Raw genomic sequence first — 12,115 nt, forward strand, 5'->3', positions numbered from 1 at the left:
CTGTCTGGACATCAAGTTTATTATAATTGGTGATGAGGATAAATAACCCCCATGCTGCACCTCGCCTTTTGAATGTGAGTACATTAATTCTTAGGGAAAGAAAAATATACTGAGCCAGAACATACAGTGCCTAAGTTTTTATTTCATGGCGAAAGAAATATCAGCAGAGGAGAAGCAGAAAGAAATTCTTTTAAGAGTCTGCGGGAGCAAGATATAACCTCACTCATAGTCTGATGGCCCAAATGCGCCCAATTCTAAATCTTTTAATGAGCTATTGATCTCGTGAAGAAGCATTTTCAGCCGAAGCCATCGGTAATTATGCCGAGGTTTAAGTTCAATTTCAGAGTAAGGGCCCCTTCAATCGCAATGTATATTGTAAAGTTGAAATAGTTCCCTGAGCACTGCAATTTCGGAGATACCCCCAATGACATGTTGTGGGACCAGTTGTGGCATACATGACAACACCATTCAGCGCCATTTAATTGCAGAAGTTAATATTGATTTGTAGCACACCATGAAAGTAGAGCCAGCAATGGAAAGTGCTGAGAAGGACTCACAGGCTTTGCAGTGTGCAACATGGTGCTGTCCTTCAGTTGGGGTGGGAACCTACCACTGGGCGTGGTGCGAAAACCAGAGAGGCAGCCGTGAAACTGGAGACAGTCTCTACTGCTCGAGAAATGAAAAGGCATAGTGGAAACATTTCACCAGCGATTCAGAACTTAGTTTGTTACCAATGTGAGGGTAACCATGTACCAGAAACCTGCAGATTTAAAGAGGCAGAATGTCACTACTGCCACAAAAAAGGGTATGTAATAAAGCAATGCAGGGCAAGATCGAGACAGCCACTCAGACAGCAGACCAAGATGATTGAAGTGCACAATATAACTGAAGCAGAAGCTGCTGATATTGATATCTATTCCCTACACAATGTCAAAGTAGTAAAAACTGAACTAATAACCGTCACCCTTCAAGTGAATGGGAAGGCTCCAGTCATGGGGGTAGATATGGGAGCCTTGACCACAGTGGCAGGAGAACACATGTTTAAATACCTAATGAAGGTGCCCAGCCACTGAATCTGGAGCAAACCACAGCTCAGCTGAAGATATACACTGGAGAGTCAATATAGGTGAAAGACATTGCCACAGTACCTGTGTCCTATTGGCAACAGAAAGCCCAGCTCCCAGTCATCATAGTGACAGGTGAAGGACCTAGTCTTCTCGGCTGCAATTGGTTATGAAAAATTCAGCTCAACTGGTAAGAAATTTTTCCAGTGAGAACAGGAGAAATTCCTGAACTGTTAAGGAAGTACAACAGTGTATTTCCTGATGAATTGGGAAAGATAAACAGTGTACAAGCAAAAATATATGAAGATTTGGAGGCGACACCCCAGTTCTTTAAGGCCAGACCTGTGCCTTATGCCCTAAAGGAGAAGGTGGGTGCAGAATTGTGCCACTTAGGGAAGCTGGGCATCATCCAGCCAGTCCAGTTTTTGAAATGGGCAGCACCCATAGTCCCTGCGATGAAACCAGATCAAACTATTCGCACTTGCAGAGGCTACAAATTAACTGTGAACAAGGCTGCTAAATTAGACAAATATCCTATCCTGAGGATTGAAGATTTGTACGCTAAGCTAGCTGGAGGAAAATCCTACACCAAACTGAACATGAGCCATGCAGAACAACAGCTAGAGCTGGACAGCATGTTTAGAGGGTCGGTAACAATCAACATGCACAAGGATCCGTACCAATATACACACCTACCCTTTGGTGTATCATCTGTATCTGCTGTCATGGAAATATAATAATTTTCATAACATTATAGTGATTTATTGTAAAAGTAAGATAATAGTGGGGTTTGGATTAGTTTCTCTGTGTGAGGTTGAGTGTGTGGAGGGGATTTAATTAAATTAGAGACAGCTAGTTTGGAACTTTTGAGTGTTCAGAAGAGAAGCTAGGTTTGAAATGCTAAATACGTAAACATAGCTGAAGTTTAGAATGTGAGGTGCAAGGAATATTTTCATTTTTAAATAAACCAGAATAGTGAATTTCAAAGAGATGGTGAGGTGTTACACCTAGCCATAAGAGACTAAGCCAAACAGTGTGTTTATTTTTCCCAAAGGTTACTGATAATACGAGTACTATGAAAGATTTGTATTATGGAAAAAGTAAAGTTGCAAGACATATTGGAACAATGGGATTTACATGAAAAGGGGAGAAACATGTATAAAGGAGATGAGGTTACATGTAAGATGAAGGCATTCTAAGATAACAAATGTGAAAAGCCTCCAGCCTCTAGGTATCAAGTTGCTGTCTACAGGAACCAAAGCTAAGAAAGCGCACTGTAAATATCACTGTCCAGGGTATTGTGTGCTTTGCCTGGGTCTGTTAAAATGTATTTGTTTTTACTGTTGCCTTAATGGAGGTGTAACTGGGAATCAGGTTAATTAGGGGAGCTAGGAGTAATCATAGTAGTAATTTGTAGACCTATGTATGTGCTTAAAATCATTTCTTTTATTAATAAATGTTTAATTTATTTTTGTAAAAAAACCTCTAAGACTTGGTGGACTTATTACTACTGAATTCAAGGCACATATCTCAAAATAAAAATACAAATTGCCAAACAGTTTCAGGACTGTCACTGACCTCATCTCCTCTGGAGAACTTCCCTCCACAGCTTCTAACCTCATAGTCTCCCAACCTCGGACTGCCTGCTTCTACCTCCTACCCAAACAGGTCTGTCCCGGTAGACTGATCGTGTCAGCCTGTTCCTGCCCTACGGAACTCATTTCTTGCTATCTTGACACCATTCTCCCTCCCCTTGTCCAGTCTCTTCCTACCTACATCCGCGATTCCTCTGACACCCTACATCATATCGACAATTTCCAGTTCCCTGGTCCCAACGCCTCCTCTTCACCATGGACGTCCAATCCCTCTACACCACCATCCCCCACCGGGATGATCTGAGGGCTCTCCACTTCTTCCTCGAACAGAGGCCCGAACAATCCCCAACCACCACTACTCTCCTCTGTCTGGCTGAACTTGTTCTCACACTGAACAATTTCTCCTTAAACCCGTCTCATTTCTTCCAAATAAAAGGTGTTGCTATGAGTACCCGCATGGGCCCCAGCTATGCCTGTCTCTTTATGGGGTATGTGGAACATTCCTTGTTCCAGTCCTAATCCGGCCCCCTTCCACAACTCTTTCTCCAGTACATCGATGATTGCTTCGGTGCTGCTTCATGCTCTCGTCTGGACCTGGAAAAATTTATTTATTTTACTTCCAATTTCCACCCCTCCATCATTTTCACATGGTCTATCACTGACACTTCCCTTCCCTTCCTTGACCTCACTGTCTCAATTTCTGGTGACAGATTGTCCACCAATATCCGTTACAAGTCTACCGACTCCCACAGCTACCTCGACTACAGCTCCTCACACCCCGCTTCCTGTAAGGACTCCGTCCCATTCTCTCCATTCCTTCGCCTCCTTTGCATCTGTTCTGATGATGCCACTTTCAAAAACAGTTCCTCTGACATGTCTTCCTTCTTCCTTAACCGATGTTTTCCACCCACGGTCGTTGACAGGGCCCTCAACCGTGTCTGGCCCATCTCCCGCGCATCCGCCCTCACATCTTCCTCTCCCTCTTAGAACCATGATAGGGTCCCCCTTGTCCTCACTTATCACCCCACCAGCCTCCGAATTCAAAGGATCATCCTCCGCCATTTCCACCAACTCCAGCATGATGCCACCACCAAACACATCTTCCCTTCACCCTCCCTGTTGGCATTCCATAGGGACCATTCCCTCCGGGACATCCTGGTCCATTCCTCCATCACCCCCTTACACTTCAACCCCCTCCCACGGCACCTTCCCATGCAACTTCAGAAGGTGCAACACCTGCCCCTTTACTTGCCCCCTCCTCACCGTCCAAGGGCCCAAATACTCCTATCAAGTGAAGCAGCATTTCACTTGCACTTCTCTCAATTTAGTCTACTGCATTCGTTGTTCCCAATGCAGTCTCCTCTACATTGGAGAGACCAAACGCAGACTGGGTGACCGCTTTGATGAACACCTTCGGTCTGTCCGCAAGCATGACCCAGACCTCCCTATCGCTTGCCATTTCAACACTCCGCCCTGCTCTCACGTGAAGCTCAATGTAAACTGGAGGAACAGCACCTCATCTTCTGATTAGGCACTTTACAGCCTTCCGGACTTAACATTGAGTTCAACAACTTCAGATCATGAACTCTCTCCTCCATCTCCACCCCCTTTTTGATCCCGCTTTTTTCTATTTTTTTTAATATATATTTTTTCTTTTCCTACCTATTTCTTTTATTTTTAAATTTATTTCCATCCATTGTTTTATCTCCAACTTTAAGGCTATTTCGATCCCTTCCCCCCACCCCACCCCACCCCCACTAGGGCCATCTAACATTAGCTTGTCTTGCTTGCTACCCTTAGTGTCCCCATTAGCACATTCCTTAGCTAATATCACCACCGTCAACACCTCTTTGTCCTCTTGTCTATGGCATCTTTGGCAATCTCTTCTTTGCCTCCACCTATCACTGGCCCTCTATCCAGCTCTACCTGTCCCACCCCCCTCAAACAGCTTATATTTCACCTCATTTCTATTTTTTCTTTAGTTCTAATGAAGAGTCATACGGACTCGAAATGTTAACTGTGTTCCTCTCCACAGATGCTGTCAGACCTGCTGAGTTTTTCCAGCTATTTTTGTTTATGTTTGAAACAGTTGCGATGGTTGTTTCAAGTTTCCCTCTGTGATTTGAGCAGCTCAGCATTTACCAACAGCCATAACAAATTCTTTGTGGGATATATTTGAGATTCCTTAATTGGTTTGGAATTGGTGAAGCTTAAGATTATGAGTACAAGAAGCATTTTGAATTCAGGAGTTGGTGTGAGGTATTTTTTTGAAAGTAGTGAGATTGCAATATAGCTTTGACAGTTGCTAAGGCTTGTCTGAGAGTTGACATGACTTTGGTTGCTTTACAAAAGGCAACTAAAGCTAGGTTAAGGGAATTGGCAGATAAGATACAATTAGAATTATCTGCAGGGTTAAGGAAATCAGACATTATTGAAGGTATAGCACAGCATTTGAAATTGGAAGGAATACCTAAGAGACCAAGTTCTCGAAGGGGTGGTTCATTGGATTGGGCTCAAATTCTGTTGCAAATTAAAAACTTGGAACTAGAGGCAGCAGGAAAAGAAAAGGAAATAGAAAGAGCATTTCAAAGGGAATTAAAAATGACGAGGTCAGAAAGGCAGGAAAGAGAAAACGAGAGAGAAAGAGAATTCTAGCTTAAGATGCTGGCAGTTAAACAAATGAGACATCAGAAGGTGCGGAAGAACTTACTTCCAGATCAGTGGGGAGATGTTTAAATTTGTTTGAATAAAGAGATGTGGAAGTATTCTTTCTTTTATTTGAGAAGACAGGTAAACAGATGAAATGGCCCTGGCAGCATAATCTAGGTTGTTAGGATAGAGCACATGAGGTCTATACTTCACTGTCAAATAAAATGTCAGTGAACTATGATGTGCTCAAAAAAGGGCTACTTTGAGTGCACATGAATTAGTTCCTGAGGCACACCAGAAGAAATTTAGAAATATGAGACAACAGCCTAGGCAAACTTACATTGAGTTTGAGAGAGTAAGACAAAGTCATTAGAGAAGTCATTGTTTTGGAAGAATTCAAAGATTCAATTCCTTTGGTATTGAGAACTCATGTGGAGGAACAGAGGGTTGAAATACTAAAAGAAGCAGCAGGGATACCTGATGATTATGAGTTAGTTCATAGAGCTAAATCCTTTTCTCGTCACACTTTTAAATCAGAGAAGGATAGAAAATGGGAATGTGAAAGGAAGGTAGATAGTTAGGGAAGAGGAGTAGCTGGAAATTCCCAGTAAGTTTTCTCTCAAAATAAAAAGGAGGGTGCTGAGAGTAGAAGTGACACTGAAAAATTGAGGTGTCTTCATCGTAATAAAGTTGGACACACAAAGTCAGTGTGTTGGAAATTACAGGGGAAATCTGTTGGGATTATTGGGGTGCAGAGAAGTTCTGGAAGTAAAAGTATTGTGGGTTCTGGGGATCGGAACAGGAAAAACCAGTGGTTTGTGGACAGGTAAGGCAAGAAGAATCAGTGATAGCTAAGGAACTGGGAATGTGTTCACAATTTACCCAAGGGAGTTCTGAGGAGCAGGTTGCAGAAATGTTTAAAGCTTTTGTATGTGAAGGGGAGCTCTTTCCATGTCTACAGGGTGGAGTAGCTAAAGATATTTAAATTTTAAGAGATACCAGAGCTAGTCAATCCTTAATGTTGTGGGATAGTGATATTTGTTGTTCAGAGGGAGAATTTCAGGAACAGGTGACAACAAGTGGACTTAATGGAGATGCTAAACCTATTCCATTTTGGAATTTTTTCAACATAAGTGTTGCAGAAAGCATCCTCGATTGTTTGCAGATTGTATGGTGACAAGATCATAAGCTCACAGGTTGAAACAGAAAGGAGATGAAGTTAAAAGGCAGGGAGAAGTTGTTGAAATTCAATTAGCTGACACTGTCTTTGATAAGATTGTTCAAGAAGGAAAATGGAAGGTCTTTCTGGTGAGGCATTTAGCACAAGGCAGTTGGTAGAGTTACAGAAAAAGGATCCACAAATAAAACAGTTATATCAGACAGCTTACTCAGAAACAGAGGCAGAATATATTCCAGAATGTTATTACCTTAAGGATAATGTGTTAATGAGAAAGTGGTGGCCATATCAAGTTTCAACAGATGAAAGCTGGAAGGAAGTGCATCAGATTGTTATATCATTTGGATATAGAAATGAGATCCTGAGAATAGCTCATGAAATTCCAATGAAGGGACATTTAGGAATTAGAACTACACAGGCGAAAATACAAAAACATTTTTATTGGCCTGGATGGCATAGAGATGTAGTTAAATTCTGTAGAACATGTCACACATAGGGAAACTACAAGCAATGATTAAGCCGGCACCTTTGATTCCAATTCAAGTATTTGAAGAACCTTTTACCAGGGTCATGATTGATTGTGTAGGACCTCCCCCTAAGACTAAAGTGGAAATCAGTACTTACTGACAATATTGGATGTGTCTGCAAGGTTTCCTGAAGCGATATCTTTGAGAAATATTACAACGAAGAGAATTGTGGAAGAGTTTTCTAAATTTTTTACAAGACATGGTTTTCCAAAAGAAATACAATCAGAAAAGGGTTCAGATTTCATGTCACAGCTGTTTAAGGAAGTGATGAACAGTTTGGGGATAAAACAATTTAAGTCAACAGCTTACCGTCCTGAATCACAAGGGGCTTTGGAAAGATGGCAACAGACTTTAAAAACTATGATGAGGGCGTATAGTCAGGACTGTCCACAGGATTGGGTGATGGAGTTCCATTCCTGTTATTTGCTATTAAGGAATTGTTAAATTACCTGACCCTGAACTGCCATCGTCTACGGATGTCCCTGATGCTGCAGTTCCTGATCATGTCGATCCAGTGCATTAGGGTTAGGGTTGGATCCTCCCAGCGGGAGACAATCTCAAGTCCTAGAACTACGGTGCTCTAACTGACTTAGAAAACCACTTCAGAGAATTAATCTATAGTCACGTGACCTGTGTATATTTGTATATCACGTGGATGAAGATATTCTTTGTAATTAAGAAATGTAAAAAAAAAAAACTAAAGGGGGAGGAAATGTAGTGATTATAGGTAAAACCTTTCCTATTGCCTTTTGGGAGGGGGAGGGGGGGAGGGGGAGAGGGGGAGTCATGTGATTGTCCTGATGAACCAGCCTTTCGCACGGGTAATCCTGGGGCTGGAGCTGGTTCAAGCATGTAGCTTGGAAATGAGCTCTGTAATAAAGTTATCTGTTTCAAGTAAGCGCGCCTGCCTGGTTTATGAAGTTGATTAGAACCACCAAAGCCCTCCCCTCCGAACAGCACTGTGGGTGCAGCAGCACAGGCTCCAGTGCTTCAAGACAGCGGCTGGTCAAGGGTACTTTGGGATGGGTAATAAATGTTGGCCTAGCCAGGGATGCCCACACCCCATGAAGTAACTGAAATAAGATGAGCTTGAGCCTCTGAATTGCTAATCCACCGGATCCCATTTTGTCACTGTTCACGAACTCCACCCCCCACATGGGATTGGGATCTGTCTCAGTTTCTGTCAATGTTACCTAGCCTAATATTTATTTTATTTTTCACCGGACTAACCTGGTCCCACGCGAGTCCTTTGTTTTTTTTTCAGGGTCGGCTGAAAGGAGGGGCGGAACTTCAGTTCGGGGCCGCGGAAGCAGCCCGGAGCTGAGAAAGGGAGGACGGCGGCTCCGCGCCTGCGCACTCCGCATTTCACCTTGGCGGAAAATCATGGCGACGGACTCGTGGGCGCTGGCGGTGGATCTGCAGGAATCGGCGGCCGAGTCGGTGAGTGTCCGGCCCGAGCCTCCTACCCCGAAACCCCCAACTCAACCTGGGCTCAGGCGCCAATTCAAGACCGGAGAGGAGCCCAAGGCCTTTGCGAACAACTGAAACCGGATTTCCCCTCCCCCACCCCTTCCCCCACTACCCCCCTCCCCCCACCCCCACTACCCTCCCCACCTCCACTACCCTCCACCCCCCACCCCCACTACCCTCCTCCCCCCCACTACCCTCCTCCCCCCACCCCCACTACCCTCCCCACCTCCACTACCCTCCACCCCCCACCCCCACTACCCTCCACCCCCCCCACTACCCCCCTCCCCCCACCCCCACTACCCTCCCCACCTCCACTACCCTCCACCCCCCACCCCCACTACCCTCCACCCCCCCCACTACCCCCCTCCCCCCACCCCCACTACCCTCCCCACCTCCACTACCCCCCTCCCCCCCACCCCCACTACCCTCCCCACCTCCACTACCCTCCACCCCCACTACCCTCCACCCCCACTACCCTCCACCCCCCCCACTACCCCCCCTCCCCCCACCCCCCCCCACTACCCCCCTCCCCCCACCCCCACTACCCTCCCCACCTCCACTACCCTCCACCCCCCACCCCCACTACCCTCCACCCCCCCCCACTACCCCCCTCCCCCCACCCCCACTACCCCCCTCCCCCCTCATCTCCCACCCCCCCCCCCCCCCCCCCGCACTTCTCCCTTCCCTTGCACCATCTCGTCCTTTCTAAAGTGTTCCTTTTCTTATTGCAGCTGGGCAATCTAAAACTGAAAGAAGATAGTTCAAATGCTGAACCTAAAGAAGGTATGAACTTTTCACTAATTCTTTACTATAATGTAAACACACAAATGGTCTGTCAGCACCAGTAAGTGATTATAATGTTGACCTGTTATATGCAGCAGTTGTGCAAGGATTTAACTATCACTCGCTAAGCAGGGTTGTTAACAAATGCAATAAAAGATTGCTGCCCTTTTTGACAGCTGCTCCTGACAAATGTGGAAGTAAAAGGCTTTGTTCAAACAAAATTGAATTCCTCACTTCTGAACACTATAGGCGGTAAAGGACACAGTATGGGGAATGGAGCGATTCAGTTAGGAAATCAGAGGCACCATCATAAAGGAACTTTTAGGTTTGCAAAAGCAGAGAGAGATATAATATGGAGGGAATTGAAGCAGAGAATTCAGCATTAGAAGACAAGAAATTCTACACAACAATAGTAGACATGAATGCTGAGTAGGAGGGGGGGGCACTAGAAAGATTGGAAAAGAAGGTTTGGAATTTTGGAATTGATGCCAGTGGAGCTTGGAGAGAATGGAGAGTACAGGATGTGGAACTTGGGATGTGAGCCATGGATAAGTGATGTCAGGCAGCCAGCTAGAAAAGTGTTGGATATACGAGAAGGACATTACTGGTTTAATAATAAATTACAAATTCCTTGGTCAAGGCTCACTTTTTAGAAGAAAAATTCTCAAATTTTAATGAATGAGAATATCAGTTTTTCATGCAATAGTTTACCAGATTACATCTGCAAGCTGCACACCATATGTGTTACCTATGGTTTCCAATGGGTCAGATTGTTTTTGAAGATGTAGATTTTTACCTCCAGTTTAATAGAGTTGGCTGAATCATTGTGAACAGAGCATGTGCAGTATACAAATTATTTTAGTCAGTTTGGAAGTTTTTGTTTTCATTTTACTAATTAATTGTATTTCAGCAACTGTAAAGCAGGATCAATCAGACAAACTGGACAAAACTGATAAATCCGATAAAACCGCTCAACTTGACAAAAGTGGTGATAATCTGGAAGTCAAGCAAGACGATGATGATAAAGGTACAGTTTAACTTAAATTTTAAGGCAAAATCCAATGCAAGGCTTTTTTTGTAAACTTGGCGTTAGTTGATCTATTCATGACTGGAACACACTTTGAACTCTTTGCCAATGAGAGGTTTTATGTAATAACTAGTACTTGGGCCACATAGCATGCCTTTTGCCTTACTGCCAGGTCTGCTGGAAGCAACATGAAACAAATGGTGTTTTTTTCCCTTCAAAATTCTTCCTTTGTGGAGGAAATGGGGGTGAATTTTCTTGCTGTTTTTGGTATTAACATATTCATATGAAAAGAGAGAACTTGCATTGTTTAAGGAGTTGCTCATAGTTGCAGGACATGCACTCTATATTTGGTGTTCTTTCCTTTTCAGTCTCTTCTGTCTTTTTGTGTGGATCTTGCTCATGCTGTCATGGGAAGTTTGGATCATGATCAGGAAAACTTTGTTCAGGGTTGTAAATTTAGTTCATCTTTTTGTTGGTCATAGGTAGGGAATGTGGGGGAATAATATCAAGTCAGGAGGATGCCAGACTAGTCAGGAGGACTATGAATATTTGTGGAAACTGGCTTCCGCATTGAAAACAGGGTTGTTATGTGGCATTAAAGTTTCCTCAAATTCCTGTCACATTTTTATTATTTAATTTGGCTTTGCCCTTCCATCCTCCAACTTTTGAAGTACTTTTTGGCACAAGAGCAGATCAGAGGCTAGGAATCCTGTGACAAGGAACTCACCTCCTGACTCCCCAAAGCCTGTCCACTGTCTACAAGGCACAAGTCAGGAGTGTGATGGAATACTGTCCATTTGCCTGAAGTGCAGCTCCCACAACACTCAAGCTTGACACCATCCAGGACAAAACAGCCTATTTGATTGGCACCCCATCCACAAATATTCACTCCCTCCTGCAAAGATGTACAGTGGCAGCATTGTGTACCAAACCCAAACCGCTACCATCTAGAAGGACAAGGGTAGCAGATAGATGGGAACACCACCACCTGGAAGTTCCCTTCCGAGCCACTCACCATCTTGACTTGGAAATATATTGCTGTTCCTTCAATAGAGTCAAAATCCTAGAATCCAGGGGAACTTTTTTAGCCAAAAGAAAGCCCAACAAGGGAGGAGGCAGTTCTGGATTTAATATTCAGAAATGAACCTGGGCAGGTGGGAGGCCTATCAGTAGGGGAACATTTTGGAGATAGTGACCATAACTCAGTTAGATTTAGGATAGTTATGGAAAAGGATAAGGTTGGGCCGGGAATAAAAGTTGTAAACTGGGGAAAGACTAATTTTACTAAAATGAGATGCGATTTGGCCCAGGTGGACTGCGAGCAGCTACTTGCAGACAAAACTATGTCAGTGCAGTGGAAGGCTTTCAAGGAGGAAATAGCAAGAGTACAGGGCAAATATGTTTTCCTAAAGACAAAGGGGAGGGGGACCAATTTGGAGAATCCTGGATGTCAAAGGAAATAAAAGGTTAGGATTAAGAGAAAAAGAGAAGCTTATGACAGATACCAAGCGCTCAATATGGCAGAGCCTCTGGAGGAGTATAAAAGAGCAGGGGGAACTTAAAAAGGAAATTAGGAAGCTTAAGAGTGCGCATGAGAAAGCATTGCTGGGTGGAATAAAGGGTTTTTTTTTAAATGTATAAAGAGCAAGAAAATAGCTAGAGAGAGAGTAAGGCCAATTAGGGACCATAGAGGTAATGTGTGAGGACCCGGAAGACATGGGTGCAGTCCTCAATGAATACTTTGCATTGGCCTTCACAATGGAAAAGGATGACACAGGTCTGTGGAGGACTGTGAAATTGAGGAAATTGACAGAGAGAGAGAG

General features: G+C 44.0%; 1 protein-coding gene and 1 long non-coding RNA gene across 2 annotated transcripts in view; one reads left to right on the forward strand and one right to left on the reverse strand.

Moving 5' to 3' along the window:
• The window catches only part of LOC121288017, a 47,084-nt gene extending 38,773 nt beyond the window's left edge, over positions 1-8,311 (reverse strand). Inside the window, exon 1 of the long non-coding RNA XR_005945294.1 lies at positions 8,243-8,311. This is a non-coding gene — a long non-coding RNA (uncharacterized LOC121288017). The remainder of the gene's footprint in view (positions 1-8,242) is intronic.
• LOC121288016 (ATP-dependent RNA helicase DDX19A-like) overlaps positions 8,297-12,115 on the forward strand; it is a 79,177-nt gene continuing 75,358 nt past the window's right edge. Inside the window, exons 1-3 of the mRNA XM_041206230.1 lie at positions 8,297-8,452; positions 9,214-9,265; positions 10,176-10,292. Of these exons, the coding sequence (XP_041062164.1) occupies positions 8,396-8,452; positions 9,214-9,265; positions 10,176-10,292 (226 nt within the window). The 5' untranslated portion in view covers positions 8,297-8,395. The remainder of the gene's footprint in view (positions 8,453-9,213; positions 9,266-10,175; positions 10,293-12,115) is intronic.

This window comes from Carcharodon carcharias, chromosome 15 (assembly GCF_017639515.1).
Source record: "Carcharodon carcharias isolate sCarCar2 chromosome 15, sCarCar2.pri, whole genome shotgun sequence".
Lineage (NCBI taxonomy): Eukaryota > Metazoa > Chordata > Chondrichthyes > Lamniformes > Lamnidae > Carcharodon > Carcharodon carcharias.